The sequence below is a fragment of the Trachurus japonicus genome, chromosome 4 (genome assembly GCF_045865225.1).
Source record: "Trachurus japonicus isolate A0001 chromosome 4, Traja_1.0".
Lineage (NCBI taxonomy): Eukaryota > Metazoa > Chordata > Actinopteri > Carangiformes > Carangidae > Trachurus > Trachurus japonicus.
In genome coordinates this window covers 9,075,678-9,091,073 of record NC_140910.1, presented here as the reverse complement: position 1 = coordinate 9,091,073, position 15,396 = coordinate 9,075,678, and the positions used below count along the sequence as shown (strand labels likewise).

The following is a 15,396-nucleotide window of genomic DNA, read 5'->3' as shown; positions in this document are numbered from 1 at the left end:
AACCCAACTTTTTGTTTTTTCCATGGTAACATAAGTTCCAGATGTCCAATGACTGAAATCCTTCATCCAAATAAAATGAATAATTGATAATGACCAACGGACTTTCCATTATTGTTGCTTGAAACTAGATAATAGTCAGTTTTGAACTCCTCTGCCAGATAACCACTGCTTTTGGGATATAATCACTGACAGCATTGACAGGGGACCAAATTAAACATATTATTACCATATTAAAATCATATACTGTATATCCATAGGTTTGAGAATTGCTTGAAACATTTGGGAGTTACTACAGTAAGTACGTAACTCAAAAGCCATTTTATTGTGGAGACATTACATAAATTCAATACGTCATCTACTGTATATATCAGTGGGAAAGCAGATGCCAGACATTGACAAGGAAGTGCTTCAACTACATTCTATTTCTTTTGATAAAATACCAACCAAATATGCTTAGAATTAAACTAATTAGATGGGAGTGAACAACACATGAAAAGAAGCTGATCTGACCCAGCATGTGGCTTTATTGCAAGAGGTTAAAGTCTTGCCACGCTGATGGACTAAAATTAGACAAGACAGGAAGCTGCAGCATTGCTAATTGGTCATGTGCCCCTCTAATTGCTCTCAGTCTCGTTTTATGTTCCTGTCAGACAGTTGACTTAGTCGCTGCTTGTGTGTCACTGTCCTCTTTTGTGGTTACAAACCGATAATGAGGAATCTCTCTGATGCACTGTGACTCACTGAGACACAGAGGGAGGCAGAGTGTGATCAGAGTGGCAGGAGAGAGGAGGAGAGCAGGTTTCTCTTGTTAACCCCTGATCTCTTCTTTCACCTTCCTCACCTCTTCTTGGACCTTCCTTGTCCTCCCTATCCTTGCTCTTCTGTTTCTACGTTCCTCTTTTTCCATTTCTCTTCGCTGTCATAATGGGACAGGCTCCTACAAACTTGTTTTCCCTCCTCTTCACGTCTCCCTCACCCGTCAGCCCTCTTGTTATTGCCCTGCTGTCAGTTTTCTCCTTTCTTTTCCAGGCTTCATGTCTCCCATGAGCTAATTGTTAACGTACATGTTTGCTTGTGTGGTACTGCAAACTTCCTCACAAACTCAAACCCTTTAGTCTTGCCTTAGTTTAAGTGTGTTTGTGTGTGTGTGTGTGAGAGAGAGAGCATGCAGAGTGCTGACACTGGTAAAGTGACAATAAATGCAGATTGGCTGGCCGCAAGTACCTTCCATTCCCTCTGCCTGCCTACGGAGTGTGTGTTAGGGGGCGTGTCTGACTGGTGTCATAAACAACAGTCTCCATCGAGCCTGTCTGGCCTGCATCTCCTAAATATGCAGACTATGACACCATGCTTTTATCTGCAGAACAAGGTGAAGCCTCTAAATTGGCATAAATCTGTATACGATTAGTCTGTCAGCTGCTAACACTGCTTCTCCAGCCCATCCACATTTATACTGCAGCTCATGTGTATAAAGTTGTCTACTCTCTACCACACACCCCCAAATTGGTATAAAGTTGAGGTATAGTGGAGAAGCAGTGGAAAAGGTGCTATACACCAATCATAGACTGTAGCTTTGGGAAACTATACAGTGGACTGTCCAAATTAAAGTATCAAATTACAGTATGTTTTGTGATTTATTTTGATCAACTGTGTACTGATCCTCACATCATGATGTGAATTTCAGTAGAAGTGTTTAATGTTAATGAATTGTTACTGGCATAAAGATTTGGAGCAGGGGTAAATGGCCACTGACTCAAAGTCAAACAATCTCCCTGATTGCCATATTATATATCATATAGTCTGACTAATGAGAAGATAAAAAATAACAGGTTTGGTTAGTGTGTATGTATGTTGCATACTATGTTTGTTTGTTTTTTAGCTTTACTAGGCCCCAGGTAAACTAATATGAAATGCATATTAGTTTTTAAATCTCACTTTCAGTACAAAAATTGTTTTGTTTTTTTCCCTAAAATGTAATGTTCCAAATTGCTCTCCGTCACCACCTGAGTAGCCATGCAACAACCCCTTCACTCCCCTCCTTGTGGACAGTGAGTTCACATGCAAACCCTGGTATGTGCACTGACAGAAGGAAGGACCCCTGTGGAAACCCACCATGCAGAGAAGACTATATCCTATCTGCTTGAAAAAGCAGGGAATTGAGACACTGTGAGGGGAATGGAAATCTGTTCATGGCAGTTCTGTGAGGATTCAAATCTAAGGCACGAGCTACAGAATATGAGTCAGATATGGTGATTTGCAATAAAGAACAACAGAAAGCAGGCTAATTCAAGCATCTAAAGCTTTGATTGATCTAGAAACAGTGAGCACAGTTTAGAGCACAGTGAGCAATTTTGACATAAATAAAAATAGACAAATTTAACTGACCGTACAATCAAGTGTTGGACTGTTCATAAAGTTATGACATGTGGCAACACATTTATCTGTTATTTAAATGATTAAGTCCAGATTGTCTCAGTGTCTTATGATTGATCAAATTATTCCCTTTGATGTCTTGTGACTGGAAACCATTTGCACATCTCCCCAGCTTTATGATCACCAATCTGTGCACAGTATGTAGATCACTGGCAGTCTCATTTAGTTGCTGCACCTCTGGTGAATAACATTTTTTAAACTAAGGCCAGTCCTTGTGGGAGTGGCGGTATGCTGTACAAAAAGCTGTTGGTGCTTATAAGTAGGCTGTGATCATTTTGATTCCTAAATGGCGTGCTTCTACATGTGTCCAGCCTTATCTTCTCACCTGTCTGACCATCTCCATTAGCCACACAGTGTCTCTCACATCCCACTGTTCACCCTGGCTACTGTATGTCCACACCTCTTCCTCCTCTTAGTCTTTTTTTTTTTTCATTTTCAGCTGCTGATCTGCCATACACCTCCACATGAGCAGAATTATGCTTAACTGAATACTGGCTTATCTAAGGAAAGATTGTCTGGGTATTGTGGCAGCTAAATCTATGCTTTTCGAATTGAAAGAACCACCAAACAAACATGTTCAAGTAAAGGACACTGCAGACCCCGGTTTACAGGCTAGATAGCTATTTAGCTGTTAAGCTGCAGCCCTTTTTACGGTGTGTAAACAATGAATGTCACTTCAGTCCAGTTAAAATCTGGTGTGTTACATTTCAACACCAGCAACAACACTGTCTGCTCATGACATGTACTGTAGGCTATATCACAGTTTTGTTTATGCTGTTTCTTGTTCCCTAATGGTGAAATCCTGCACTTTGGCAGCATACAGAACTAGCTGCTCACAATCAAACACAAACTGCTGACTGGGAAAGCTCTATGATAAGACCTTTTCCATTAACTAAAAAAATAAAATCTATTAACAATACTTTTAAAGACATTGCTACACAATTAAGAGGAGGAGTCACAGATGACTCTACAATGCTGATTTTTTTTTTTTCTTGCTTGCGGGCTAACGCAAGGCTAATTCATTTGCTGGCTAACAATGTTCCCTCTAATTTTCAAAACTCCTGAGCAGAAATTCAACTCCCCTGATGACCTGCTTGAGCAACTGTGAGTGACAGCTTAAGCGTACACAGTACTTCCACATGCTGGTGCTATGGCCTCACCTCTCCAACTCCAAATATCAATACAATTGACTATTACTATAATGATTAATAACAGATTATTTTGACAACATTACCTAGGCTACTCCATATCTAGGTCAGTTACAGTTAATGATAACAAAATACAATGTTGTTTTGGCAAAATAGATTTTGCATTTATTGCCATATGAACAATATGAAAAAAATAACTAACATCAAGTTGGTGTCATCAACTCTTGGCACAGAAGCATTCTTGATATGAACAGTAATAATAATTCTTAAGCAAAAATTAAATTGTAGTTGCACTACAGACCACGGTTAAAGCTCCAGTTGGTAAGTTGACGAAAGTGAAAGTAAACTCCGCGACTTGGTCGGAAATTTCAAGACAATACTCCGTCAGGTCCCTTTATGAACCTCTGCCAAAGAGTTTATAAACCGTCTTTGCCTCTGCCAAGCGCCCCACACACACAGAGACACACACAAAGTTGCCATAAACGCACCCACAGAAGATGTACCGTATCCATAGCACGACGTGTAGGAGCGGCGATTGGCTGCTCCTCCTGCTCCCTCTACCTGACTGGTGGAGAATCGTCGGGCGCGGTGGATTTTGGCAAATACGATTACAGGCTGTAGGTGGAGCCAGAGGAGTTGGATTTTGTCCTAAATTACTCATTTAATGTCTGACCATCAGAATATAGTGACAGTTCCAGCAAATATGACTGAATAATTGTTACCAACTGAAGCTTTAAGGTCATACATTTCACAATTCGAAGCGCACATTAGGGAGAAATAAACAGTAAACTAGTCGGGGATATGAGTGTGCAACTCATGAGTGTGCAACTTTTTTTGTCTTCTGGGCATAGAGGTGGAGAGCAGTGTGCAATTGCACGGTAAAACACCTTAGAGGGAACAGTGCTGGCTACTTAGCTAGTTAACAAGTTAAGCTAACTCATGAGGAAGAAAATTAGCTATGAAAAAATGGCTGGGAAACTGGTTTTTGCACCAAGCTGTAAATGTGTTTATTTTTGCTTTAAATTTGACCATTTCAACATCACACTGGAAGGGGAATGACTCTCAGCCTCATGTGGCCATTAGAAGAACCACAGTTTGGGGTGCTTCTTAGGAGGTTACAGCTTGGTCTGTCCTCTTGGGACAGTGTTTCCCAACTTTTCAGTCAACCTCGATCTGTCCTTATTCCCATCTCCCCTACCCTTCATCACATTTTCTTTCCGGACAGCTGTCAGAAGGCCACCAGGGCTATTATCTCGATATGAGCTACACTATGTCGGCCTTGGGCATCTCTCCGTATTTCTATTCCTCTCTCTCTCACATAGAAAACCCCTGCCCTCACCCATCCCAGCCTCTCACAAGTGTTAAGATTCTTACATGAATTTTCTACAGTATGTTGCTATATTTTGTTACAAATTTGTCGGGATTTCTCTTTTTTTTTTTTTTTTTGCCAAGGCCTAGGCACACTGATGGGGTGGATGGCATACTGATTGATCACAAGGCAACTGAATCTGGGAGATCTCCAATCTCCATAATGAGAATCGTACGCCTATGTCAGCTCAAAACGTCCGGACCAATTTGGAGAGCTAGAAAACGAGAGTTGTTTGCATCAGCCGTGAGGTCCACTGGGGACCTCTTTACAATGTTGGCTTAATTTTTCTCCTTGTTTACCATGGAAAGGACAAACTGATGACAGCTCTGAAGGCTCAGTGTGCTCCCAGAGTGCCAGGACTCCAAATTAAAACACATATTTATTTCAGCTTGAACAAAAGAGTGCATTGCTGCAAAGTGGTTTTCAGTACTCGGTGTAGGAATAGCAGGGGCAATGACAAGTGCTCTCCCAAGTGGCCGCTGTGCAATGAGAAGTAAAATGGGGATGTGTTGCAGATGCGGGCCTTCAGTGTGCGATGAATTTTAAAACACAAACTGCAATGCATACTGTCCTATTAGGCTAGTGTGAAAACACATAGGATGCTGCAAATGATACATATGTCATTTTAAAAGTTTTTTTCCCATTAGAAGTCCTTCAGAGCAAGTACAACATTAAAGTCACCAATTTAACTGCCCTCCACCATATTTTTTCAATGGTCTTTCAGGTAGCGAGCAACTCCAATGTCAAAAAGAGGGACAGTAGCTGCAGCTCTCATGAACCAGACAGGTATTTGTCAGAGTTGCTGATGGTTTTTAATTTGCTAAGCAGTGGAAGTAATGAGTTACATATTTTACTCTGATTACAGTAATAGTTTTTGTGTACTAGTAGCCAATTTTTCAAACACTTTCAAATTTTTGACTTTTCTCTAGTATTGCACCTAGCAAGTCGCAATCATTACAGAGGAAAAACAAAGTCACATGATGAGGTCATGAAAACTGTTTGAAAAATGTTTGGTCTCTGAGGCAAAACATACATTTGCACAAAATGCGAAATATTGGTTTTATTATGAATGTGTGATGAGGATTAGCAATAGCTTAGGTAAAAAAAAACAAAAAAAAAACGTACTTCTACTTTAAATAATAGTGATATTTAACTCATTGAGTGCCGCGCTCCTTTCCAAAGTTTTAGTCAAGTGTACTGGCAATTTAGACCATTTTTGACGATTTTTGTAGAGCCACAGTGTATTCTATATTATTGCCACCAACACATACTGTGGCTCATTTGAAAGGTGAAACTTTCTACTTCAAATAGCCACAAACCGTTTGTTTCGCGGTCCTTCTGCGGTACGAGTCGGTGGTGCCGGTCTGCTTTGGCCGAGAGACCATCACATTTTACCATGGGAGGGCCTTGGGGAGGACACGGTGTTGCTCCAGATGAAGACCGTTGACTGTTGGCTGAGAGCTTCCTGGTTCAGCTCCGAGCTGCTGGAGCCTCGCGGGTGAGAGCAGAGCAGCTGCATCCACATGCAGAACTCCGTTTGCAAAAGCTGAGTTATGATAAAAACTTCCAGATCATGAGCTGTCATGAGTTTTTGATCGTCATCTATTTCAATTCTACTCATTGTAGAGTCCCCAAATTTACACATAAAGGTGTGTTAAAGTATCTAGTTTCATAATTTAAAAAAAACAACAACAAAAAACCTAAAATTACGTTTTTGACACTCAACGCATGGGAACGAAAAACGAGAAATTACGTGGTTGCCACTCAATGAGTTAATATTAATATTTAATTGTACCTGGAGATTATAATATGTGACCAGCCATGTGCTGTGATCAACAGATGCATGTTGGGGCTAATGAGGTGTGAACCTTTCTGCTGTCTTTGGCCTTGTCCACACCAGCCTGGATTATTTTGCAACCAAAGTTTTGTCAAAGGAAATTCCACGTTGACGTAAACAATGGAAATAATCGCGGTTGTCATATCCACACGCAACCACTGCAACACGAACCAGCCGAAAACTTCACCCTGGACTCCGGTTTCAAAAGACCACAGTTTCAGTGTTCCCAAAGCACGGTTTCTTGTGAACAGAACTGTAAAACTGGCAACACATGTTCAGGGTTGCAAAATAACCCGGGATGGTGTGGACAAGGCCTTACGCTGCGTTCACATGGAGTCTGGTAAACGGCAACGGTATCTTCAACCGAATGTGACGTGTGAGTACGAGTATGTTCATGTTGCCATGGCAACATGGTGACGCATCTTGCCGTTGTGCCGTGCCGTTCGACAGTTTGTTTGTTTTTACCGTTCCGTCCAGCAGTATTTGCCGTTTACCGTCTGCCGTTTGCCATGTGAACGTAGCATTAGTAACTCAAAACAACTTCCATTTGAACTGCAGCAAAAATAGCTCATTATCATACCTTGGGGGAAAAAATCCTGTCATTAAAGACCACCGCTGTTCCTTTTTTTTAAGAGCTACCACAGTGGTGACAAGCTCGTTGCAGAAGTGACTCATTGAGCCGAAAGTCTGAGCCAGGTGAACCACAGTGAGTGTAATGGCTGACTGTGGATGAAAATGTTTGAATATGGTCCCTCACTAATTGCCTCTTGGCTGCCTTCTCAGTTGTGAGAACCACTGTGGTTTTAAGCCACTGCCACCCAGTTCTTGGCAATGTTACAGAGGTGATCTCTCGCTACTTTTTTCTCCTTTATTTGTAACACTAACTCTTATATAAAGTTCTTGAAACAAATAGAGCAGTGAGCAACTAGTGGAATAACTGATGTTTTTGATAATTTACAGTCTAATATCCATATAGGAAGTATTAGCTTTTTATGATTCACAAACATTAACATGAGGAATACTTTGTTCATTCATGGAAAAAAATAAAAACGTCAAACCTTTGAAAAAACAAACGGACATACTGTATTCTCAATTAATGCATTCAGAACCCTGAATATGTTTTGTTACAAAGGTGCTTATTGTTCACTGCACGCAGCAAGTCACCTTTAAAGATGCATAATGTAATCATTTCAAGACAACTGAAATTTTTGCTGGAGGAACGATAAGAAGAAAGAGTAGGTCAACCAGAGGAATTAGGTTAATATTCTGTACTGAATTTAATTATGGTCAATCCAAAACATAACATTTTGGATTTTGGTAAATTTTCAACTTCAAAGACATTCACCAAACTCTGTAGGATTCATCCTTTAAAGTTATTGTTGGTAATCCTTTTCAGAAACATGTATTTGTATACTGGGTGAAATGGTCCTTCTATTCTGAGTGTAGTCAATTTTTTATGTTTTGTTTTGTTTTTTTAAAACAGCGTTTCACCATCTCTCATCTCATCCCTCACTTGCCGTCTCTCTCGCGTGCGGTCGCATCACACAGTGCGCGGTAAAAGCAAAACTCATACGGTCCGATCATGATTTTACTGCCTGGTGCGGACCAAATCATCTAACTAGCAGTGTGAAAGCGCCCTAAGAGCGTCTGGTGATTTGTGACTTCAGTCAGTCTGAGCAAATACACAAATAATAAATACAAGCATACACAGTACACAATCTTGCAGTACTGAGGGGCTATAGATCGAATCCCCTTGTTGTTTACATTCTACTTCCGGGTAGAAAACCAGCACGTAATTTGAATGAGATCAATAGTAACGAACGAGAGTTTAGATATATCATATTTTCCACGCCCTATCACCGTTTAGACAAATCTGAAATGTTTGAAGAAACATTACTATTTCTGTATGTGTGTTTTGTGTTGCTATGTGTTGTATTTATTCAGTTTGGGGGAATCACAGTGTCTAGAAAGCATCAGTGGCTGCAGCTGACAGGGACAGCTAACGGCGGTAGCAAAGCTAACGGCGGTAGCAAAGCTAACACCAGGACGTCAGCTGTTAAAACCCTCCCGTTGTCGGACACGACATGAAACTACTCCAGTTAGCTCAGTCATGTTGTAACTCAGATATCCGCTGGAGAAAATATTTTTTCATGGACCGTTTATTGAGTCACTGAGTTATTAAAGTTAAACAGGTAGCTAACCGTTAGCCCGGCTAATCTATGATAACCATGACTAATTACAAAAATATGCACACAGAAATAGTAATGTTTGTCCAATCATTGGTTTTATAGACTTTACAAACGTCAGATTAGTCTAAACGGCGATATAGTGACATGAAAAATTAGATATAGTATATAGCGTCCGCCACTATTGTTCTCATGCTGGTTTTCTACCCGGAAGTAGTTGTAAACAACAAGGCGATTCGTCCTATAGCCCCTGACAGCAGCCGCTTGTTATTGCATGCAGGGCCAGTGCTGACCATAATCTCTCTCTCTCTCTCTCTCTCTCTCTCTCTCTGTCTCTCTGTCTCTCTCTCTCTGTCTCTCTCTCTATCTCTCATTTTGTTTATTTGTCAAGTTCCACCCCCATTCTCAACACTGATCAGCCCACCCACCTCTAAATCAACACATCGTTGGCCTTGTTCGCTGGGAGACACACTCAGCTGGTAAACAGGGCCTGGAGAGGCTCTTAGCATGACAAACAATGGCTGACCTTGCAATGCTTCTGTCATTTAAACAGCTATGTTGTTGGGCCTGTTAGTGTTTACTGGGGCACGTGGGAGTTCCCCCACAAGTGGTACCTGCTGATACTAAAAATACACTAGTACACTGCAGCACATTTTGATGTCTGGCAAAATTGTGGGGAATGTCGCTGCACATAGTTGGGAGTTGTAGGCTATAGGAGATATGTAAGCAACACACACACATACTTGGAAACAGCAATTATGGCTGTGTAAGCTCCGAGCAGTAGAGACATGCTTTACATTTACACAGAGTGACAGAATGTTGCTTTTAAGGTTTCACTGTGTCAAAGGAGATCAATGTCTCTGCTCGTGGCACACATATACATGCATAAGTATGCAGACATTCTTTCCATACACCGCTAATCTACACACTCACTTCCGTCTGCACTCACAACACACATGCAAATTCAGGCACACGCACAACTGCATTAAATTCTAACACACACACACACACCTAGTGACAGCACAGACATTGAAGTGTTTTGACTGGCAGGAAGCCAAGGCTAGACTCTGCCCCCACCCAGTCTAACAAATATCTACTTCGACATAACAAAGGAACACAAAGACAGGGAGAAGCTGGGTCTATCTCTTTCCATCCGTTCAGTCAGTTTTGGTATTGACTGTAGCATTGGTTTCCCCGATAAAAATTTTTTGTGCCTGTCTGAGTTTCTTCACTTTATTCTTCTCTAGAAAACTTGATGCTTGTCTCCCGCATGATCTCTACTGATCTAAAATTCGAGTTTTCAAACTGATGCAGCGACATGTCAATGGAACAACTCGTGCTTTTTAAAATCTGACCCCTTTCATGGACAACAGACAGTGTGAATGACACACTTGTTGTCGACGAAAAAACTCCGCACATCAAATACATTTGAGAGTTGTGTGCTGTGTTAGAACCACTAACAGGTCAGCAACAAATCACCAACATGTGATTGAGAGCTTAGTGGTGCTGCAGTTTACCAGTCGGTATTGTCACATATCAGAGTCCTTGAGCAACAAAGGATAGGGTTAGATTAAATCTGAATAATGCACATCAAAATAACATTTTCTTTTTGTTCTAAGCTACTTGCTTATTTCACAATTATACGCTTATTTTATAGATATAATGTATGCAATATTACAGAGAATATGTAAAATATTGCTGTTTATATAAATAACCTTTTCCCCTGACACACAGTTTTCTCTTTCTCTCTGTCATCAGGAGCGTGCTGACTGCTGACTGGCTGTATTGTCTGTTGGGTGGCACTGAGCGCCATATCAGCAGACAGCTCAAACTCTATTGGCAGGTGAGTAGGACAGATGGGTGCTCAGTGGACAAGTTGGTGTGTGAATGATTATTGGTTAAAAGACTTGCCAACTGGGGTCTTCACTACCCTATCAATCAGGGCTATTTAGCATCCTCTGGCTGCAACATAAGGTCTTCTAAAGTGTTTATAATGAACCCACAAGGGGAAGATGAAAGTGTCTGTGGGTGCGTGGGTGTAGGTGTCTTTATCAGAGCCTTGACTTAAAAACAGGACAGTTAGGGGAACAATCCATATCTCATCCAGCATGTCTCTGAACACTGACCCCTCAGTTGCTGTCGAAAAACAGTTTAAAGATCAGGTACTTCTTAGGTAGATAACTAAGTGTTATCAATATTGATTCTTGGTTCAATATCTCCTCAGATGTATGGGGTACATTTTGTACTTGCCTACAAAATGTACACAAAAAAAAAACTCAATATCATTTCGAATGTAAGAGTCTGGACCATTCTAAGCCTAATCAATGAAAGTTTTCCGAATTTTTGTTTCATGTTTTAACCAGGAAAGCAGTCAGATTCAAGCAGTGTGAAGCAATGTCCATAAAAACTCAATGTGAATAGATGTTATTGATAAAGACCCAAAGGAAATAAGTTGAAATATCAGCAGAATTGTAAATAATGAAACTAATGGTAACACTTAATAATAATTACACACTATTGTTTTTTTTTAAGTATATTTTTGGGGCTTTGAATGCCTTTATTGGGTAGCACAGTGGAGAGACAGACAGGAAATGGGGAGGGGGAAGGACATGCAGGAAAGGGCTGCCCGATGCAGGATTCAAACTACACACACACTATTTAGCATTAGTCAAAGATACCCCAAATGTACCCCCAGCCCCCCGCGGCACACACAATTGCAGTGTTTTATTTAGAAAATAGTTTTAATTTTGAAAATTGACCAGATTCTCTCATTGTTTCATCTTTGACTTCCTGCCCAGCTTGACGCGATTGCTCGCACACAAAATAGACCAAACGCTGAAACGATCGCTGCAGGGCGCGAGCGGGTGCGCACCGCGCCGCGACACCAGCGGTAAATATGGGCACCGAAAGGAAACTGGCCCCGCTTCTTGGCACTTTGCAGCTATTTGCGCCGCTTCTGCGTCTGGTGTATCCCTGGCACTATGCAGGCACTGCAGCCTACATTTCGAGCAGGTCATTACCGCTTGAATATGAACTTTTCAACCCACGTTTGAATGATTTGAATATCGAATAAAAAGTGACAGCCCTAATACCCAGTGAAGGTTGCCTTTGGTTATAAAAGAGTCTCATATTAATGTGGATGAATCTACATTACCCACACTTGTTTATGTATCCATTTTCGATAAATATATTGTTTTATCTTTGTAGATATTTTGATATTATTATTTAGTGGTCAACTCGCCCAGCATTGCCTCGGAAAGACAGAGCGATTTACTGCAACCGACTACGCGTATGCACCGACAGAGACTAGGAGAACAATTTGACAGAAGACCAAGATGGAGAGAAAAAGAAAAGGAACACAGTGAGAAGTTTCTCCGCACCGGAGACAGGTCAGGTGGAGCAGCTCAGTGTCATTAACCTCAGCAGTCCTGGTGCTCCACGTCTGTCTGACACTCCACGGCTGCCCTGCTACTCCGCTGTCCTGCTAGAGGCTGTTCCTAAAGGATTTTAAATACATTTTCACAGTCATTTGCCTAAAACTGCTCACAAAAAAGTTAGTCTGGAGCCCTCACTGGAAACCTCTTCACTTCATCAGTTCAAACAGATAATTATATCAGATTCAGATAACATGTTGATTGTCATAACCCTGATTATGAATTCCCTCTATCTTTAACAAAGTATTTAGTTCAATCTTTCCCTACACCTTACTTAGAAGCTTATTGTGAGTGCACTTTTGGATGACTCACCAGCTACTATGATCATTACCTTTGTCTGCTTGCTGTTTGGTGTTGACAGGTAGTATCCAGTGGGTTCTTTTCTTGCTTTTGTTTCCCCGCAGAAAGCAGCTGCCTTCTGCTGCTGAAAATTAGGTTGATGACACTGAAACAAAACGGTAAAGAAGCAGGATGTAAAACAAACTATGAGCAGAGTCAAGTGCTGTTTCAAGTTTGTAATCGGAGTGCTTTTTGGTTTGATCTCCAAATGAGGTAAATGGATACATAACCAAAGTTTCTGTTAATGTGTCATTTCCAGCAGTACGGGTGTCAACAATAATCGATTCGGCGATGCATTGCAATGCGGGACATGCACGATTCAGCATCGATGCGGCAACGTGCCATAATCGATTATGTCACTGTTTATTTTCTGGCCTCAAATAAAGTTGTGAAGTTTCAATTACCTCCGGGGGCATTTCCGTAGCAACGACATGCGCGTGACATGCGCAGCCTGTAGCTGCTAAGCGGCAGCACCAGCAGTAGCAGTGTTGCCGCTGGCTTTCTTTTTCCTTTTTTTATTTTTCACCCGCGGTCGGGTTGAGAATGAATTAATTAACGCTCATGAGTCCGGCCGTGTTGGGTCCGAGACTCAACAAGCCGGTCGGGTTTTACCGTTAGGCTACTACAGGCAGTATGCCCACTGCCCGTTATCACCAATAAACACAGTAGAGGAGGGGGAGTGACTGAGCTCAGGCTGTGTACGGGGGTCTCTGATGCAGAGAGAGAGACCTGCCGTGCCGTGTAAAAACAACAACAACAAAAAGTGTCACGACTTCCTGTATCTGGCCCTTCAAAATAAAAGCCCCTAGTCTTTCATATAGTTCAGTCATATTGATTTTGAGTTAATATTGACAAGACACAGCTCCAAAGGTTTGTTTGTTTTTTCCTGCGACTAATCGACCAATGAAATTTTGGTCGGCTAATTTTTGGGGGCAGCCCTAGAAGTGATTTATGTTTTCTTTTTCAGGTTTGAAAATGCCATATCCAATACCCTGTACCATTCAATTTTATTTTATTTAATGACATTTATGTCAAAGATACAGGAGAGTGATAATACACACATAGCAGCCGATAAAATCTGTTGTTCAATATCTCATGACTGATGAAAAATTTGCCGTGTTGCCTACAGTAGAATTTTGATGCATCGCAATGCATCGTAGAATCGAATCGAATCGTTACCTGCTGAATCGTAATCGAATCGAATCGTGAGGGCAGTGCCAATGCACACCCCTAGTGTATTATGCCTGTGTTTCTGAATGACTGTTGTGACTTAAAGTGGCTGAATTTCTGAAAGTAAAATACAGGAATCAGTTACTTGCGCCAAAGATATTCAATATATGGAAAGATACTCCATGAGAGGCTGGCTCCAATGATAGAAATGGTTTACACTTCCTGTCTCTCTAAATGGGCGTGGCCAACTGTCACCCCACCTCGTCTGTGAACATGTGTGTGGATTTATACTATTTGTATTTGTAATATTTACACTACTAACAGTCATATTTAGCATGACGAAAATTATTTAAATTATTTTCACGGGAGTTCGCGGCTGTTTGTTTGACGTTGCCTAGGAGATCTGTGCCAAATCTGGCAAGAGTGTGTCGTAGAGACAGGGACAGGTCTTGAACGAAGTGGATTTTCTCCTGATGTGTCTGTCTGAAAATTGCCATTTTCGTGTCAAGATGTTCAGAAGAGATGTGGCTTGTGAAAAATGAGTCCAGCATTTACTTCAGTGACTGTGGGGAGAAAGACCATAATCGGTGTTCACGTTAAATTGTCCCATTGGAGTCAATACACTCCAGGCTGCCTCTGGTCTCCCTAAAGCCTGCCACACACATAAAGATTTTATAAATCTCAACCGATTTTTTATCTGTGAGAGACCCCACACATGAAGATAAAAAATCTGTGATTGAACAGTTTTGATCGTATTGTGTGTGGTGTCCTGTGATATTCCAAACACAGCACACCACACACATTAAGATTTTTCAGAATCTTGACCCTCCGGTCAGAAAACTCAGAAAGAGATCCGTATTGTTGTAGCTACTCTTTCGGGTCTATGTCCGGAATGGACAATGAGAGCGACGTTTTTTTTTTTTTTTTTAATGAAAGCGGGACACTTCAGCCTTTACAACGATCCCACCTGTGTGTGTCTGTGTGTCTGTGGCTCCGGACGCCGAGCAGTCAAGCGGCTGTCCAATAGGGACCGATAGGGACCCGTGCTGTCACATGCCGGGCTGTGAGCGGCGGTCACATGATTGTTTAAACATGGCTGCTGTATTGCCGGCTGTTGCCGGCTATGAGCGCTACCGTCTTTGCTATCGGCTATCAGGAAACCTCCCATGTATGTGTGAATGTGTGTGTGAACCTCATGTAATGCCAGGGCTGCACTGTGGCTCTCTGTGGGGTTGCTGGTGTTGTGCGGAGAAGTGGCTTGTTGCCGCGAGCAGCAGCATGCAGAGCTCGGCAAGCAGAGCTCGGCAAGCAGGCGCTTCTCCGCACAACACCGGCTCTCCACACACAAGATGACTTTTGATTGAAACGGCCACGGTTGTCGGCCCCGATAATCGTAAATATTGAACATGTTTAATACTTACGATTATCGGCGCTGAACGTTTTCCGAGCCGATTGTCAGGGGAATTTTGACTCTTAACAC

At 41.6% G+C, this 15,396-nt stretch overlaps 1 protein-coding gene across 1 annotated transcript in view; it reads left to right on the top strand.

Annotated features, from left to right (window-relative positions):
• LOC146988453 (spermatogenesis-associated protein 16-like) overlaps nucleotides 1-15,396 on the top strand; it is a 108,626-nt gene that overhangs the window by 18,186 nt on the left and 75,044 nt on the right. The window contains exon 4 of the mRNA XM_085775275.1: nucleotides 10,732-10,816. Within this exon, the coding sequence (XP_085631401.1) occupies nucleotides 10,732-10,816 (85 nt within the window). The remainder of the gene's footprint in view (nucleotides 1-10,731; nucleotides 10,817-15,396) is intronic.